This window comes from Schistocerca piceifrons, chromosome 2 (genome assembly GCF_021461385.2).
Source record: "Schistocerca piceifrons isolate TAMUIC-IGC-003096 chromosome 2, iqSchPice1.1, whole genome shotgun sequence".
In the NCBI taxonomy this organism is placed as follows: domain Eukaryota; kingdom Metazoa; phylum Arthropoda; class Insecta; order Orthoptera; family Acrididae; genus Schistocerca; species Schistocerca piceifrons.
In genome coordinates, this window is record NC_060139.1 from 611,159,936 (window position 1) to 611,180,313 (window position 20,378).

General features: G+C 43.5%; 1 protein-coding gene across 1 annotated transcript in view; it reads left to right on the top strand.

Annotated features, from left to right (window-relative positions):
- LOC124775662 (dynein axonemal heavy chain 8-like) overlaps window positions 1–20,378 on the top strand; it is a 605,208-nt gene that overhangs the window by 268,159 nt on the left and 316,671 nt on the right. Inside the window, exons 22-23 of the mRNA XM_047250489.1 lie at window positions 11,135–11,737; window positions 17,705–17,935. Coding sequence (XP_047106445.1) covers window positions 11,135–11,737; window positions 17,705–17,935 — 834 coding nt within the window. The remainder of the gene's footprint in view (window positions 1–11,134; window positions 11,738–17,704; window positions 17,936–20,378) is intronic.

Below are 20,378 nucleotides of genomic sequence, written 5' to 3' on the forward strand. Positions count from 1 at the left end.
CAGAGTCTGGCGATCAGAAACTTTACGCCGCCAACTCTCCTTAACTTGTTAGCCAAATACTGGCTACGATATTTTCTTCCACAATTAGGATTCTAACAGAATGCCTCCGCACGTGTGTGCTTTAGTCACCTCGGCGGCGGAGGCAGGTTTTTGTGTAGTTATTTATGCACACGTATCGTCTTACGGTGCAGATGAAGCACAAAACATGTTTTCTGTTTACTAGGATCCACGGTCCTACAATAATTCAAAAAATCAACTTTTCTGCCTGGACTGTTAAAAATTTATTTATTCTCCACGATCGTGGTATCACGTTATTATGCCGTTTACAACTGCTATTGAACCTATGTCATCTGCTCGCATAATTTACACCGTGCCTCCGCCAGGTGGGACATTTGATAAATAAAATTGCTGGATGCTACCACCACAGATCCTTTCTTTAGTGCCAGAGATACAGTTTTACTAATTTTCTGTGTTCTATTTTAAATGAATTAACACAAATTAAAATTTTCTTTAAAAGTGTCGTGTTTCTAAGACAGAGTAGGGTGTATGATCTTTTCTTATTACAGGACCTACATTCTGTGAAACTAATAGCACTAATGACATACAGTACTAGAACCTTTCATATATATTCTTGTATGCTGCACTATTTCGCAAATCATTACATCTCAAAAGCATAGTCGATAGCATCACTCACCCTCCTCCAAAAAGTTATACTCCTCCTCCGAGAATGCCGTTAGGTATACGGCGCTCGCCCTGGACTCGTGATCGGGCTACAATCACACGTCACCAGAAAGGACAGACACACGCCAGGAACTTGTTAAATACTAAAAAAGCGCCGGGCTGGCGAGACATGTCTATACCCAATGCTAAAGCCCCAGTAACTCTTCCAACTATTGGAAAGCATTCCGTCGACTCACCGACAATAATTCCATCCCTCACTACCCCCACCTCCATAACAACCATCCTCTATCTGACAGTCTGAGTAAATCTGCCATATTGCATCCTTAAGTGTCCGACATCTTCACAATTCCTGACGACCCTTATTTTGATTCTTCTCTGTTTCCTACAATCCATGAACACACAAATACCACTGTCCAATTCCTGGCTCCCAATTTCCATCATATGGACGTCATACCACAATCAGAATTAAATGCAACAATCACAGCATACGACATAAAACAATTATTTTACAAAAACCGCATCACTTCTCCTGATCAAGATGGCAACGCGTACCGACTTCTAAGAGAATGCCCCCTCTCCTCTTTCATCGTCCTTGCAATACTTCATAATACGATTCTCTCTACATGTTACTAACCTAAACTGCGGGAAACCTCCAAAATCCTAGATTTCCGTAACCACACAATCCCACTACTGATATTGCCTCTTACTACCCCATTAGCCTCACTTTAGTGTTCAGCAAAGTCCATGAATCCATCTTCAACCGATGCTTTCATCAACACCTGAACCAACACTGCCTCCTTCCTGTTCACTAGTGCGCCTTCTGTCCCAACTTCTCCTCTGGTGACCATCTCCTGAACCTCAGTCATCGCTTGTCCATCTCAACATACAAAAAAAAGTCCGCCATATATGAATCGCTCGACCTGGAGAAAACCTGTGACACATATGGCATTTCAAGCTCTAGACTTATTCACTCCAAATAAATATGTTCACCTTTCTGCATCCTTCCTATCGAATCGCCCATTCTATGCCACTATTAATAATAACTATTAAAAACACCTTCCATTCCACGACAGGTGTGCCCGAAGGCTCCATTCTCTCTCTTCTCCTTTATGTCCTCTACACTGCTAATATGCCCAAACTACCTCCACCAGTCCATCTTCACTCCAGAAATTCCGACGACCCCTTCAAATTCACCTCAATCAATTTGCCTCCTGGTGCACCCAATGGCTCCTCAAGAACAATCTCTCCACAACCCAGGCGATAAATATAGGAAGAATCGCTGATAGCTTCCGCCTCCATGATTTCTACTTCAGAACTTACAGGCATCATATCTAGTTAACCACACACTAAAATATTTTGGACAGACCATTGGCCAGCAACTAACGCGGGAACCTCATCTAGTAACCATCCAAAAGGAAGCCCACAATAGACTGAAACTACTAACTGACCGAACTTGGAGACTACACCTCTCCACACCTACAAAACCTTGGTCCGACCGATCTTCTCCTGCGCAAGTGTTTCATAGATATCCACCCCCCCCCCCCCCCTCTAAGTTCTATCAGTCTCTCCAAATCCTTGAACGTCATGCATTCCACTTTGCTTTCCACACCTGTTTCCCTTCCCCCACATGAATCCTTTACTATCTCGTCAAATTCACACCTCCTCTCACTCACACTGAACATCTTCGAGCAAACTACACCATACGCAAACCCTATATCAACAACCCTACTTCCTCCCCTCTATTTTCCATTTCTAGTGTATTACCATGCCTATACCGACACATTACACCAATTCTACAGTGGAACACTTTCCATATCCTCTTCCTATGAAATTTCAACCGTCTCCCATCCAAGACAATGAAATCTGTCCCGACATTTACCCATTCTACCAACTATAATGCCATCCCACCCCTCCCATATCATCAGAGTCCTTTTCTCCCAGTCTGTCCAACCCCTTGTTCCTCCTTCATAACATGGCCTTAGCGACACCCTCTAGTACTTCTCCATTACTGTCTACCCAAACTCCACTCCGTCTTCATCGATGCTGGCCATCAGTTTTCTGTACTTATATCAGTATCCTCCCACCCTACTAAACACCTAACAGCTTCCTCGCCTACAAGAGGCCATTTTCTTAGGGTAGTTCCTTAATATTTAGTGACAGTGCAGTGCTTCATTTTTAAGATCACAGTTCTTATATCGCATTTAAGGTTTTAAATGAAGATTAGATGGGTAGATCACGTAACTAATGAGGAGGCATTGAATAGAATTGGGGAGAAGAGGAGTTTGTGGCACAACTTGACTAGAAGAAGGGACCGGTTGGTAGGACGTGTTCTGAGGCATCAAGGGATCACAAATTTAGCATTGGAGGGCAGCGTGGTGGGTAAAAATCGTAGAGGGAGACCAAGAGATGAGTACACTAAGCAGATTCAGAAGGATGTAGGTTGCAGTAAGTACTGGGAGGTGAAGAAGCTTGCACAGGATAGAGTAGCATGGAGAGCTGCATCAAACCAGTCTCAGGACTGAAGACAACAACAACAACAAATGTCTTCTTATTATTTTCGTTTTACCATTTAGTTTCCTGTTTTAAATTTTCAAAACTACTAAATTAAATTTCTTTTATAAAAAAACTCCGTTACATTCATCCTTAAATTTTAAAATCGTGGTAAATATCTCACCTTTTAATTTTTTCCGTCGTTCTGTACGTTTCACACCGTTTGGCTTAAGAGCGGAATGATTGTACCGTGTGAGGCGAAGGGGATGAAACAACAGTGAAGAAAACAGTAACATAGTCAGCGATTTTCCTTTGATGTATGACTGTCCTATCCAGTTAAGACACTAAATCGTCTCCAATTAACCCTTGATCGCAAACTAACATGGAATCCTGCTAGTCATCCAAAAGAAAGCCCGCAATAGACTATACTAACAGGTCGAACAAGAGCACTGAGTCTTTCACGATACGAAGCATGTATAAAAACTTTATCTAATTTAGTCTCACCTACGCGAATGTCGTCTGGAGATAAGCTCCACAAACATTCTATCTGAATCGCTGAACACATGCACTTCACCTTCCTACCCGAATCCTCTTGCTCACCACCATAAGAATTCTTTATCAGCACATCTCATTTCCTCACCTCCTCGCCCACATTGAATACCTCGTATACTCCGTGCATCACGTAAACTTGACTCCCAACAACACAGTTGTTTCTCCCCTAATCAGAAATCCTGGAACGCTGGCACACATGTGACAACACGTCCCACCCATTGTACACTTACCTTCTCCATACTATCTCCCAGCACAATTTTAACAAACTTCCACTCCACGACAACGAATCCGCCCTAACATCTATCCTTCCCATCATTCACACTCCCCCTGTCCCATTCACTTTTCAGGGCTTCGTGGCGTTCCCGTTTCTCCTGACCTTCGCCTGCCCCATCCTAGTAATTTACATCCCGAGTCCCATATTCTCTACGAACCGTCTTTCCACATGATACCTCATGCTCACAACTCAAGCCGACTGAGCTATATAGCTCCGTAAGGACTTTCACATACCAAAGGACCAATCCACCTTCCCACTTCCCATTATTTTCCCTGAATATAGGTCCCTCCCATAAAATGATATATGTAAAATGTAATACAGTACAGCGTTGATTTTGATTTTCTAGCCGTCTCTTCTTTTTAAATATCTTACAATGCTTTCTTTTGTGTTAAATATCAACAACGAAAATCGTCGTTTTATTTATTTTAGAATATCTGTATAACGGGTGTACCATAATTTGTGGCGTAAACAAATACAGTTGAAAGTATACGATACTAGAGGCAAAAAAAGCTTAGTAAATGTAGATCTGCAAATCAACCATTTGCGAAATAATTGCGACGTTGTGGTTACCAACCACCCCTGACTTGATTTTGTTTAAATGTTATCCCAGTTGGGAAAGGTGAAAACACTGAGCAACGTAAAGAAAAGTTATTAGAAATTGTTTGGTAGAAGTGCAGGTGTTTCGGGTGATCACGATAGCAGTTAGATAGCCGGCCATTGTGGCCGAGCGATTCCAGGCGCTTCAGTCCGGAACCGCGCTGCTGCTACGGTTGCAGGTTCGAATCCTGCCTCGGGCATGGATGCGTGTGTTGTCCTTAGGTAAGTCAGATTTAAGTAGTTCTAAGTCTAGGGGACTGATGACCTCAGAAGTTAAGTCCCATTGTGCTTAGAGCCATTTGAACCATTATTGAGCAGTTACATAACTGTACTCGGTGTTAAAGGAAGTGTCCAAAATATCGTCCTTGTACACGGATGCAGGCCTGTACCCATCGCCACAATGAATGTCCATTCCATTCAAACACGTCTGGATTATTTAGAAATTCTTGGCAAGCGTTGACAGTTCCCTGCTCCAGTTCTTCAACCGTGCTAACCGGAGTGGCGTATACTCCACCCTTAATGTCACTCAAACATATACATTCATGGGATTTAGATCAGATGGATTTGGAGGCCACAGTACAGTGTGTATCATAACTTATGGCGTAAACGAATACAGTTGAAAGTACACGATACCAGAAGCGAAGAAATGTCAGTAAACAGAGATCCACAAACGAACCGTAGGCGAGATAATTGCGCATTTATGGTTACCAGCCACTACTAACTTGCTTCTCTGTAAACACCACATACCAGTCCGTTTTCGTTTACATATTCGGGATGTGGAGTTGTAAGCAGCATGGATCTGATGGTACCGTACACAGGCAGAGTGCAACTAACGTCAGTTAAGTTGCATGAGTGTTGATGGTAACATGGAACATTAGAGTAACGAGGAGGACGCGGATATGCATTTCATGTACGGTAGTGCTAATGGCAATCCACGGAGTGCACGCTTGTACCAAAAAGCATACCGTTCCCGAAGGCACCTCGATATTCGAACGATTACAGGGGTGCATCAACGCCTCCGAGAAACTGGGAGTTTTGCACATGCTGCGGGAGCAGATATGCCTGCACTAATTACACCTGTGCTTAAAGATGTGGTGCTGGAAACAATCGAACTCTCCCCAGGAATTTCAACAAGGAGACTGGGAACATAAATTCCTGGAATGAGCCACTGCAGTGTTTGGAGAAAATGTATCGCAATGCAAATTACCCGTATCACTTCCAACGAGTTCATTGTCTTAGTGCGGCAGACTATGGTCCTAGACTAACGTTCTGTCAGTGGATGCAAGAAGAAGGTGTACGCAACCCTTCTTTTGGCAATAACATTTTACGTGGCGACATCTAACGGGTCGGTATGACCAAAGATGGATTGGGCGAAAAGGACCCGTACCGTGGCCGCCAAGATCACGCGATGTGAGCCCCATGGATTTCTATGTATGGAGCTACGTTAAAGATGAAGTGTATGCCACTCCGGTGCACACGGTTGAAGAATTGGAGCAGAGACTTCTAAATGCATGTCAAAAATTTCTAAATGAGCCAGGCATGTTTGAAAGGATTCAAAATTCACTGTGGCAACAGGTACAGGCTTGCATCTGGGTACAAGGACGACATTTTGAATGCCTAATTTTATTACGAATACAGTCTTGTAACTGTTTTCGTTTTCATTCAGAACACCTGCACTTCTACCAAAGTACTTCTAGGAACTTTTCTTACTCTTGTATGCTATTGTTACCATTTCCCAAATGGGATGCCGTTCATACAGAATCAGGTCAGTGGTGGCTGATAGCCACAAAGTCCCTATTATCTTGCAGACGATTCGTTTGTGGACCTGTGTTAACTGAAACGTGTTTGGTATTAGTGTCGTGTACTTGCAAACGTATGCGTTTACTCCATTAACTGTGATACACCCTATATAATTCTTTTTTTTTAATTGTTGTTCCATTTTCGTATGCTTTAAACTCTTATGGGTGAAGAGCGAAGTACTGTTAGCTACCAACCTAGCCTGAACCCTCTGAAATGAGGGAATGAAATAAGAATAAAAAACATAGTCAAGGCTAAATCAATATAGTAAGTGCTAAAAATTAAAAGAGTTAAATTCAAACGCTTTTTCGTTAAATAAACTGTTACACAGCAATAGAAACCCTTTTTAAAGCAATAACATATAATGTTGTACAATATGTTGGTACGTACTTTATTTACGTTTAAGTTCGTTGACAAGTAAGTCTATATATGTCTTATCCAATGACGAAATTACGAACTTATCGTTTCTTTCCTACGTTTATCTCTTCAGAAACCTAGTAACATTATGTGAGAACCTTTTATTAGTTAATTCTGTTTGTTAGTTTAAAATTCTATCAGCTTGTTTCTTCATCTGATCGTAAGCAACTATTTCCTTAAAAAATATTCATCGTTTTACCTTTCTTTACTTTATGCTGCATCAGAAAGCGTTTTCGATTTCTGGTACTTGATGTCCAGTCCACAACAGTCGACGTGTTCCTATCAGTTAGTCTTACGTGTTCTTTAAACCTGGTAGTAAATGCCCGGCACGATTGACCGATATAATAACAACTGGAGATCATATATCTTGTAACTATACGTTTTCAAAGAGAAAATTGGTTTACGGCACTTACATACATTGATCACATTACTGTACTGGAAAAGTACAGAAATCAAATTTTAAGTAATGTTCAAATAATTAACACACTGATTGACAAAAGACAGAAGCATCCAGAAGGAATGGAGGAAACGAATTGAAACTTCACCGTTTGAGAGGACATGTGACATTAGTTCGGTGTTTACAAAATCGAGTCCAATCTACAAAGAACTTGGGAGTATGAGACCAGTTATCAGCAAGGCTCTGCACCCCGTCTGGCCTGGATGCATGCACCCATTCGTTGGAAAGGGCTTCATAAAGCCGTTGTATCTTCTTCTGAGGCAAGCTAGTCTACAATTGTAGTAACTGATCCTTCATATCCTGGATACTAGCGCTTGTGTGGATTTGACGTCTTAGCTGGTCCATCAGATGTTTTATGGGGAACGTATCTGGGAGTAGGACTGTCTCATAATGCAGACATATACCACGTGGACGAGCATTGTCGTATTGAAAAATGCACGCCGTGATCTGAAGTCATGCCCTGTGGCTCCCCTTACCCTAACACCAGTAGTAACACAGCAGCGCCTCTCCAAAACATTGGATGAGTGGAAACTACCAAAGTTGCCGCTACACTCGTCAACGACCGGGATTCGTCGTTGAACACGATGCGACGCCATTCATCAACAGTTCCTGCTTCCCGGTAACGGCAGCGAGCGCTTGGGATTGTATTTTCTATTACGGCTGCTGCTATGCTAGTCTCCGACCAATGATGTGAGATGGCACATAATTAATTTCTTGTCCAGTATATGGAACATCTTGGTATTGATTGTGCAACTGTAGTAATGGCTTCGAAGAAACGGTCAGCACCAGTTTAAATTTTCTTTTTTTAGTACCCTGTTAACGGTTTCGACCCCGAGGCCATTATCTGGTGGTATGCGTCAGACGTCCTGAGAGGACACAGGGCGATTGCCAACGACTAGCCAGTCGTCCTATGTCCTTTCAGGACGCCTGACGTATACCACTAGAAGATGGTCTTGCAAGCTGAAGCCAGTTGTGATTTAAAGTAAAAAGAAAACTGCAACTAGTGTTAATATTTTCTCCAAAATGCCACAGAATGTTGCAGAGAGCACATTACTTTGCTCTCAGATCGCAGGGGCAGATGTGAAGCAGTTACGACATGCTTGGTGCTCAATACGGCGATCCACCGTTGAGGTGGTCAGAGGTGGTCGACTGGAACTTTGACGATGAGTGTGCCTTCCACGATATCCCACGCAGTCCAACTGCCACATCCGAATGCCTTAGAAATCAGGATATTGCATGATTAGTCCAAGTGGCCAGATGGAGATCCTCTATGATGCCCCTTTAAAACTCCTGCAGGTGTTGATAATGCTATCTCACATGAGTACATGGCATCTCGTGTTGTTCACAGTGATCACCCAACGTCTGACGCTGTTCAAACCCATTATATACTGTCAACACTAATGTACACTGGTGGCCATTCAACCTGTCACAGAAAACTGCAATTCTGATCGTTTACGTAATCTCCAATGGTGTGTAGGTGTATGAAGTTACGAGAGGTATTCGGAAAGTAAGGTCCGATAGGTCGCGAAATGGAAATGACAATGAAAATCCGACGAAGCTTTGCACAGATGTGTAGGGCAGTGTCTGAAGTATGCCTGTCGATCGCGTCACGTTCTGAGCACACAGTGAGCACATAAGATGCCTAGAACAATAGTGTCTCCCGCCAAATAATGGTGCCCGCTTCCAGGTTTCGCCTGATGTCATGCAACCCCACATAGTGTACCTGTCAGGCATTTCCTTCTTCGTGACAGTTCTCGGCCGCACATTTCAGGGGCAATAAGGACGCCCGTTTCGATGGGAATGGTCACTCACCACACAGCCCGGACTTGGCTCCTCTGATGTTCATCTGTGCTCACATGAATCGCTGGCTATGAAGACAACATTTATGCACGGACAACGAACTACAGACCAGCGTAGAGAAGAGGCGGAATGCACAGGTGGCTGCCTTCTGTGACGAGGGTGTTGGAAAGTTGGTACAACGCTACTATAGATGTCTTAAGTCGGAGCGGCGTCTATGTAGAAAAGTAGCTGGAAGGTGTAGCAACTTGTTACAAATAAAACATTTTTGACTTTCACTGTGGTTTCCATTTCGCTACCTTACTTTCTGAATAGCCGTCGTACATTGATATCCGCCAAAGTCTTCTGCTTCCTTCACTTTGTCAGGCAGTGTATTAATAATTCGAGTACTACGTGACTGTATGAAGCTGATCCAGATGAATTTTTTATCCGTCTGGGTAGGCCTGACACATCTGCAGCTTTTCCACTACGAAATTTTGTACGATAACCTACAATACTTTATCAAGAGCTGCGCTATTTTGCTTTGGCTGCTACCTTTAGCGGCTCCTACGGAACTTGAGCACAAGAATTTCATTGTATACCAAGACTGCATACATGAACCTACAAACGAATAACAATTAATTAGGTAACTTTATTTTTCTCGATTTCATAATCAGAAAATTTTGGCACCCCTCACTTGCATCGGCGTGTAAATGTTTTTGGTGAAACGATGGTGGTGGCTTACTGCACGTGCGTCCACTGGCTGTTATGGTGGCAGAACATATGTCCTCGTTTATATACTACCCTTTTGTTGTGTCTTCAGTCACGTTTCGTTTTTCTACAGTATACTAATACACAATAATTCGATGTTTATGTGCTGCTTATGAACGATTATTGTGATGATCTGTTTCAATATAAAGTACTAATAATCCAGAAGGAGGACATATACATCAGGATATTATGTATTAGTACATTGTACTGTGTTAGCCACACTTTAAAAACACTGTGGAAATGTTGATTTGTACGTCTTCTCTTGGTAGAACAACATTACAATAAATGAATAGCAGTGTATAGCTCATGTTCTACAGGATTAATTTATTGCGTTAACCGTTTTTCGGCTTACAAGGCCATCGTAGGATTTTAACTGACTATTGTCGCCGAAGAGCTTACAATGTTTGTAAGCAACATTGCAAAAGCTGCTACACAAGTAGATTAAGGCACAAACACACCATAAATGACGTCTTTGAGAGTGTGGGGATAATGCAATTTAAAAGATAAAAAAACTTGAACAGCAAGTAAATATATAGAGAAAAGATAGGGAAAACATTAACGCTGTACTCGAAAACCATGCCTATATAACAGTTTACAATAAATAAACAAACCAAACGTAATAGAATTAGTACTTGACGAGACAACATCAAGAGGTATTAAACATGGAAAGTGATACAGAAAACAATTAAAACAAAAGATTTCATCTACAGCATGTATGGAGTACATAGGCAATCTCAATAAAATAAACCAATAATGTAGGAAAATGAGGGAATATGCCGAACAGAGAGCCTGGGAAGCAATGGAAAACTAAGATGATAATGTGAAATTTAGAAGACAGAAAGTATTAAGCTGTGTTTCGTCATTTAAGATTAGCTCAGAACTGTGGGCTAGATGTTTGTTGATTTCCAGGGCTTCCAGCAGCGTTATGGAAAGTGAAACGTAACTTAAAACAGCGCGTATTTTGTCTGTTTCTATATAGGGAGAGATATGTTCTGGAAGTTATGAAGACACTGGCAACTGAAAAAATTAGCGATAATGTAGTCAGTAATATTAATAGTGTAAATAATGTTTAAGAGATTTGCGCGTTTTGTTAGCAATGGTGATGGCAAGTCGAAAGGCGTCGCTGATAAATTAATGTCATAAGATTTATAATCCTAAGCATTGTGACTGGTTGCAGTAAATACGTATCCTCGATTACATTGAGCTTAATGGATATTAGGTAGTGAAATAAATTTGTATTTTGCAAAGCTGTCTGTTATATGGTTTACCATACCACCACCCTATTGTGCCTTCATAATTATAATGCGTGATATATTTCACAGGTAATCGCCGACTGGTCCACAGTCCAGCTACAGTTCGCGTCATTCAAAGGTCGTGGAGAACTGCTGCTGAAGGGAACGGAAACGAGTGAAATCGTATCCGCGCTCGAGGACAGCCTGATGGTGTTGGGCTCGTTGCTTACCAACAGATACAACGCGCCCTTCAAGAAAGACATCCAGACGTGGGTGCACAACTGCAGCGCCACGTCGGAGATCCTGGAGTACTGGATGCAGGTGCAGAACCTCTGGGTCTACCTGGAGGCGGTGTTCGTCGACGGCGACATCGCCAAGCAGCTGCCCACAGAATCGAAGAAATTCATGGCTATTGACAAGTGGTGGACGAAGATAATGCAGCGCGCTAGGGAGAAGCCGGGAGTCATCGAGTGCTGCGTGAGCGACGAAACTATGGGTCAGCTGCTGCCGTACCTGCTCGAGCAGCTCAACAGTTGCCAGAAGTCCCTGACGGGCTACCTCGAATCCAAGAGGCTCATCTTCCCAAGGTTCTTCTTCATCTCTGACCCGTCGCTCCTCGAGATCCTCGGTCAGGCTTCAGATTCACACAGCATCCAAAGCCATCTGGTCGACGTCTTCGATAATACCGCTGAGGTACTTGCTTCTTATTCCATACCTTTTGCTGGACTGGGGTAAAACGTAACACTAAGAGCCTATTTATTTCTTCGATTTTATTACAATCTATACCACGCCACTATTTGATGCAGAGTTTTCTAGTTAACACAGAAACACAGAAAAGCCGTGGAATTAAGGTACCAGTCGAGTATAAAATATTCTCGGTTTTCAAGCCGCATCAAGTGGTTAACTGCCCATGAGCTTTCGGCAGAGATCTACTCTGTCATTGTCAAGTGGTTGACTGTCTACTTCCGCTGGCGTGCCTATATAGACGCGCTGCCACCAGTGACGTCACTGATGTCCAGTCCCATACCATGTACAGTAAAGTTTTGGTGGCGCGGCCGCCGCACCCGCTTCAACTCCCCAATCACAGTATCCCAGGCCGTACTCAACTGCAATGCACCGTCTTTATCGAGGATGCTGTCCGTTATTTTGATCTCTGTTGCTTCATTTATTACGCTATTCCAGAAGCCATTGGTCCATTTAATAATAGAAGTAGCGTCGAATGCAATTCGGTGTCCGTTTTCCATTGCATGGACCGTTAGAACTGATTTGTCGCGATAGTGTAGGCAGAAACATCTTTCATGTTCTTTTCGGCTCTGTTCAGTAATGCGGACAGTCTGACCGACATAAACCTGCTCACACCCACACGGTATTTTGTATAGTCCGTATGTTCTGAGGCCTACACCGCCTTTCGCAGGCTTCATTAGTTGCTGGATCTTTCCTGGGGCCTGAAGATTGCGTCGATTTTATGTTTCTTCAGGAGCCAGCTAATCTTCCCTGTTATTGAGCCACAAAACGGTAAAAATGCAATCTTCTCCGTGTCTTCTTTGTTGATCGTGCATTTCCAGCTCTGTGGACGTCGTACGCACTGATTTTGTAGCATTCCTTCCAAAAATCTGCCGTACCTTATCCTCGTCGGCGTCTGGAACAGGTGGGCTATCCGTGTGGAGCATATTACTTGTGTCCCAAGATGACGTATTCCAAGTCCAAATAGTTGGTCGTGACCGTGGTTCCCTTCCATACTGTGTACGGAAGTTTCGCTGCACTTGGGTATCGGACTTCGTCTCTATGAACCAGGCTACATACTGTGCTTCGTCCTGTGGCGTCCACATTTTTGTTGAATCAACAATAAAAAAGGCTAAGAGTTATCTTGTCACATGTTGAGATCCATTCCGTATTATCTGCTTAGTCTTAAGGTTTTAAAGGTAACATATCACAATGTTTGGATTCAGTTGTTATTATCTAGTATAGTTTTGAAGTTGTTCAACTTTTTTTAAAGGTAACTTACGCACAGGCTGCACTATATTCTCATTGCCTTCCGATGTACTCGTGCATGTATTTGCCATTGATGGGGATGCAGTTTGCGGTAAATTAACAGATAATTATTTAATTAGTTTTTATTGTCGATTTCCCTTTACAACTCATGTTCAAAAATATCTACAATTGCATCTTCATTCAGCAAGACACCTTGCGTAGGAGACTTCTGGCACAATTATTAGGTCTCTCCTACCTGTTCCATCCGCAAACGGTGCTTGGGAAGAATGGCTGTTGGTAAGTCGCCGTAAGAAGTCTAATCTGATTTTCTCGGCGTGGTCATTTCGCGAGATGTATGTGGAAGGAATTAATATGTTGTCCTGTTCTTCGACTTCGAAAGTATGCGTCTGTATTTCAACAGGAAACCTCTCCGCGATGGGCAACTCCACTCTTGTAGCGTCTATAACTTGAGTTTGTCGTTGGTCTCCATAACACTTTCGCTGTTTCTACGACCCTAGGACGAAATGCGCCGCTCTCAATTGAATCTTCTCTGTCTTCTATGTTAATCCTACATGGTAAGGTAGGATGCATTGCCAGCATATCGCAGCAGATGTTTTGTTGCAATAGTAGCTAACATATACTTGTTTGTTTAAATTTCCCACAAGCATTTAAAATACGAAAAGCGGTACCTCCTTCAGTTATATATTTGACCTCAAGACTTCGTTCTCTCGCCAGCCCAAAAAACTACAGTCTAGCGGAAAAATGTCGGGTGACTTTCTTGATCATGCAACAATGATGCCACAACCGTTCAAGCGTCCAAGATAGCATTCACGGAAGTAGTGTTGTCACTGACCATGAGGAATGTGCTCTTCTTGTCAGGGAAGTTCCTCCTAGTCCTCCAGAAACAGTGATATGCACATTCAACTGGCGAACATGACGAACGCTGTTAATCAGAGGCATCAGAACATAACGGTTTTTTGATGTATCTATCTTAGAATAATCCGTTCTGTTACCTCTTACCGTATGTTTATTTCCTCTTGGGTCAACCTGTGAATGTGGATATAGATAGAGATGAAAATGAAGATATAGCGGAAATAATTTCTCAGGCTTAGATAACAAGCGAGCACAGAAGAACGAGAAAGAAAGGCAGGTTGCAAAAAGCCAGGCTTCCGCTATTAGTGTTGCACCATGGCAAAAGCTCTTACATTTATCAAACAATATGAGTAAGGATTGTGTTCCGTAGCTCAGAACACCTTTTCAATCGTCTGACGTCTTCATGATACTTTCTCTATTCTTTGTACTTACGCACCTCTACATGAAGGATCGTAGGTCATGACGCGCATTAAAGTGTCGGGTAGGTTGCCTTTCCGCTAGGCGTCAGTTCTACACTGAAAGGCCAAAGAAACTGGTACATCTAGTTAATATCGTGTTCAATTTTGTGCGAATTCCTAAGGGACCAAAGTTCTAAGGTCATCCGTCCCTAAACTTACATTCTTACTTAAACTAACTTATGCTAAGAACAACATACACACACCTCCGGCGGGAGGGGCCGTGCAATCCGTGACATGGCACCTCTAACCGCGCAGCCACTCCGCGAGGCTAATATCGTGTAGGGCCCCGCGAGCAAGCAGACGTGCCGCAACACGACGTGGCATGGACACGACTATTATCTGCACTAGTGCTGGAGGGCACTGACACCATGAATCATGCAGGGCTGTCCATAAATCCGTAAGAGTACGAAGAGGTGGATATCTCTTCAGAACAGAACGTTACAAGGCATCCCAGATATGCTCAATAATGTTCATGTCGGGGGAGTTTGGTGGTTCAAAAATGGTTCAAATGGGGCTGAGCACTATGCGACTTAACTTCTGAGGTCATCAGTCGCGTAGAACTTACAACTAATTAAACCTAACTAACCTAAGGACATCAGACACATCCATGCCCGAGGCAGGATTCGAACCTGCAACCGTAGCGGTCGCTCGGCTCCAGACTGCAGCGGCTAGAACCGCACGGTCACTTCGGCCGGCGAGTTTGGTGGTCAGCGGATGTGTTTAACCTCATAAGAGTGTTTCTGGAGCCCCTCTGGAGCAATTATGGACGTGTGGGGTGTCCCATTGTCGTGCTGATTTTGCTCGAGTCTGTCGGAAAGCACAATGGGCATGAATGGATGCAGGCGATCAGACAGGACGCTTACGTACGTGTCACCTGTCCGTCATATCTAGACGTAGCAGGTGTCCCATATGACTCAACTGCACACGTCTCGCACCACTACAGGGCCTCCACCAGCTTGAACAGTCCCCTAGTGACATGCAGGGCCCATGGACTCCATACCAGAATACGTCAATCTGCTCGGTACAATTTGAAACGAGACTCGTCCGACCATGCAACATGATTACAGTCATCAACAGTCCAATGTCGGTGGTGACGGGCCCTGGCGATGCGTAAAGCTTTATGTCGTGCAGTCATCAAGGATACACGAGTGGACCTCCGGCTTTGAAAGCCCATATCGATGATGTTTCGTTGAATGGTTCGCACGCTGACATTTGTTGATGGCCCAGAATTGAAATCTGCAGCAATTTGCGGAAGAGTTGCAATTCTGTCACGCTGGACGATTCTCTTCAGTTGTCGTGATCTCATTCTTGCAGGATCTTTTTCCGGCCGCAGGCATGTCGGAATAGAATATAACACCACGTTCGAACTCACTTAAATATTGAAAACCTGCCAATGTAGTAGCAGTAACCGAACTAACAACTGCGCCAGACGCATGTTGTCTTGTACAGGCATTGTCGACCGCAGCGCCTTATTCTGTCTGTTTACATATCTCTGTATTTGAATACGCCTGCCTGTACCAGTTTTTTTAGCGCTTCCTGTAGATTCTCACTGGAGGTCGAACGTAACTGTGCATCGGCATTGACTGTTTTGGTTTCATTGCCCATCGAGGTGAATCAGTTATAAATGAATGCATGGTGTCTGTTCTCCCGGACATGTTCGAAAGAACAGACACCATTCATTGATATATAATTAAAACAGCAGCGCAGGAACAATTTTCGTAATTTCTTGACGAGTTCTACGTGTGGAAAACCTGTATACCATATACAGGGTGTTACAGAAAGGTACGGCCAAACTTTCAGGAAACATTCCTCACACACAAATAAAGAAAAGATGTTACGTGGACATGTTTCCGGAAACGCTTACTTTCCATGTTAGAGCTCATTTTATTACTTCTCTTCAAATCACATTAACCATGGCAGCAACAGAACGTACCAGCGTGACGAACCACATGTTGTGTCGTACTTGTAAAGGCACATGTTCTAGCAGCACAGGTAGAGTATCCTGTATGAAATCATGATAACGTGCTCCATTGAGCGTAGGTGGAAGAACATGGGGCCCAATCAAGACATCACCAACAATGCCTGCCCAAACGTTCACAGAAAATCTGGGTTGACGACGTGATTGCACAATTGCGTGCGGATTCTCGTCAACCCACACATGTTGGTTGTGAAAATTTACAATTTGATCACGTTGGAATGAAGCCTCATCCGTAAAGAGAACATTTGCACTGAAATGGGGATTGACACATTGTTGGATGAACCATTCGCAGAAGTGTACCCGTGGAGGCCAATCAGCTGCTGATAGTGCCTGCACACGCTGTACATGGTACGGAAACAACTGGTTCTCCCGTAGCACTCTCCATACAGTGACGTGGTCAACGTTACCTTGTACAGCAGCAACTTCTCTGACGCTGACATTAGGGTTATCGTCAACTGCACGAATCATTGCCTCGTCCATTGCAGGTGTCCTCGTCGTTCTAAGTCTTCCCCAGTCGCGAGTCATAGGGTGGAATGTTCTGTGCTCCCTAAGACGCCGATCAATTGCTTCGAACGTCTTCCTGTCGGGACACCTTCGTTCTGGAAATCTGTCTCGATACAAACGTACCGCGCCAGGGCTATTGCGCCGTGCTAATCCATACATCAAATGGGCATCTGCCAACTCCGCATTTGTAAACATTGCACTGTCTGCAAAACCACTTTCGTGATGAACACTAACCTGTTGCTGCTACGTACTGATGTGCTTGATGCTAGTACTGTAGAGCATTGAGTCGCGTGTCAACACAAGCACCGAAGTCAACATTACCTTCCTTCAATTGGGCCAACTGGCGGTGAATCGAGGAAGTACAGTACATACTGACGAAACTAAAATTAGCTCTAACATGGAAATTAAGCGTACGGAAGTGAAACACATGCGGTAGACAGTTCAGAAAATAAGAGAACAGAAGTTTTTGAAATTTCGTACTACAGAAGAATGTTGAAGGATAGATAGGAAGGACTGACGAAAACAGAAATTTATGCCATAATGTGACTAAAAGGAGACATCAGCTGGTACGACATATCATGAAGCTTCAAAGTATCGCCAGTTTGGTAAGGGAGGGAAATTTTGGATATAAAAACTGTGGAGAGAGCCCAAGGTTCGAATATAATAAGCGGTTCAGATGGGTGCAGTTTATAGTAGATGTACAGAGATGAAGAGATTTGCACAGGATAGACTATCATGCACTGCTGCATTACACCAGTCTTCGAAATGAAGACCGAAACTAATACTTGCACGATTACAATTTAGTCTTTACTTTCACAGCCGTGAGCCTGATTGAAAGGTGGACACTAAGTCAATTTTTAATTTTAATTTTGGTAGGCGGTGTTCCACGAGAGAGATTACGATCGCCTGATCGCGGTGAAGTCGCGAGAAGGCGAGCAAATCACGCTGGAGCACGAGGTGGTGTGTGTGGGCGGAGTGGAGTTGTGGCTGGGAGCGCTCCTCAACGAACAGAAGAACTCGCTGGGCCAGATCATCGCCGCCTGCTACGCCTATCTCAACGATCCTGAGTATGACTTCCTCGAAATGACGAGGCGGTTCCCCTCTCAGGTATGCAGCCTCACAGTTCCAAGCCCTACATTCTATACAGCTACTAACTTTCCGAATCCGGCGATCAGTGCAAGAACGTCCACACGTGCTGGCTGCTTGCTATTGCTTTTTTATGATCCTTATGTGTGATTTGTCAAATATGTACTCATAATTTTTTAACGTCAGTGCTCAGTTTCTGTGTGAGGGATTTTGAAATTTCACTCAATTTCGTGGCCCATATTACAGCCTGCTCTTTCAGTATCAACAGTAGATTTCATCATCTATACATACTATAAAAATGGATGTATGTATGTGTTCCACATCTCCTCGGATTTCAACCGAACTTGATACACATGCACCTCACTGTCAGCAATAATCGCTGTGACGATAAGAACACCTACCTATCGTATCACAGTTCAGAAGATATGACGTCATAAACAATGAGAATCGCGAGACGCTGGCGCATTGTATATACAGTTAAATTTATTGCTTCTTTACTACTAATTCTGTTTGAAACTCATTTTGCAGACGATACCCATACATGCTGCTGACTGTATCTACAAAATTATATAATTGTATTACACATAGATCAGGATATTTGACGTCATAAGCAATGAGATGCCTGAAAAACTGCCACATCATGCATGAACGTATTTCGCAGACAGTATCCACATATGCTGCTGAATGTACCTACACAAATATATCATTGTACGGCACATAGTTCAGGAGATATAACGTCAAAACACGGAGATGCGTGAAAAAAGTGCCGCATCACCCATCAAGTTTTAATACATTTATACTTTACTACAAAGACACTCCTACAATCGAGACAACTTTCGGAAATCCCTGAAACTTGGCAGCCCTTTTGACAGCTTTCAACTGCGAAGTGCAAACGGCTGTAGGCGAAAACAATAGCCGTCTACAGAGCTATGAAGAGGCGTTGCCATAGAGACGTTTAGGAAATCGCGAATCAGGTGTTTTCACTAATACAGGGAAATGAAATTCTTTCTATATTATACTACAAATACAGTTCCTTTTGTTTCCGTTTCTAAAAGGATATTGGAAAAATGAATACCTGGGAATGCCGGGTTTGTCATATTCATATATAAAAATATGACAAACGCAGCATTGCCCAGGTATTCATTTTTCCAGTATATATAGCCGAGTAACTACTGCAACCTATATCTTCCTGAATCTCTTGGTCTCCTTCGACAATTTTAACCCCCCCCCCCCCACCTCCCCCCCAATATATACATGGGTACATCTCCACATAGCATCCTAAACATGCTCTATACAGTGCGGTCTAAGGCGCCTTGCCTCGGTTCGCGCGGCTCCTCCCGTCAGAGTTTCGAGTCCTCCCTCGGGCATAGGTGTGTGTGTTTCCCTTAGTGTAAGTTAGTTTAAGTTAGATTAAGTAGTGTGTAAGTCTGGGACCGATGACCTTAGCTGTTTGGTCCCGTAAGAACTTGCCACAAATTTCCAAAATACATGCTCTATAGAAGACAAATAATGGGGCCAGGAAGGCCAATCGAAGATCTGAGTATTACTCAAGGCATTTGTTGTGTGAACTGCAGTGTGGGACCATTAAGTATCCTGCACAAATTTGTCGTTTGGTACTTCGTGAGGGTATGGTTTATCACTCTTGCCACACACTGGCGAGCATTCAGCCTCCATTCAACAATTATCAAATCAGTCCCGTTGTCTTATTCAACATCTCTCCACACTATGATTCCAAGATATGGAGAGGCGTGGGTCACGGGAATCGCTGCCACCTGTGACTGCCCACCAGGTCGTCTACGGACACTTTAGCGTCGATCTGATCGCCACAAATATAAGCGAGACTTGTCACTGAACACCACAGAATGCGGCAAAATGTCCCTGTTGACACGAATGAGCAGTGCCTGTGTTATTAAGAAGTACGTTGCAATGTTCTTTCGGACATACATGCACGTCCCAAGGAGCAGGCACTGCTGCGACTGCAGTCGTCAAGAAGTACAGGAAATGTATTTGCAACTGCGATATGAAAAACCATCGGCTGTACATTGGAATGACGCAATGAAAATCTGTACCGGATCGGGACTCGAACCCTGATTTCCTGCTTCATGCATGTAGTCACCTTAACCGATTCGGCTACAACCTTCAGTTGTAAACATGCACGTATGTCCGATGGAACATTGCATTGTACTTCTTAATGACAAAGGCACTTCTGTTTCGTATTTACTCGTCAGTATCAAGCCCTCGACTCTCAATAAATATGTCCTTCCTGGACTGGAATATAGGTAACGCATGAGTGCAGGTTATGATACATGGACGACGACATATGGAAGTTTGGATCTGGCTGTGATTCGCGCAGGGATAGCCAAAGCGGCTAAGGCGACCGTTCGCTTAAAGCGGGAAATCTGGGTTCGAGTCCAACTCTGGCACAGATTTCCATTGTCGTGATTCTAACATACAGCTCATGGTG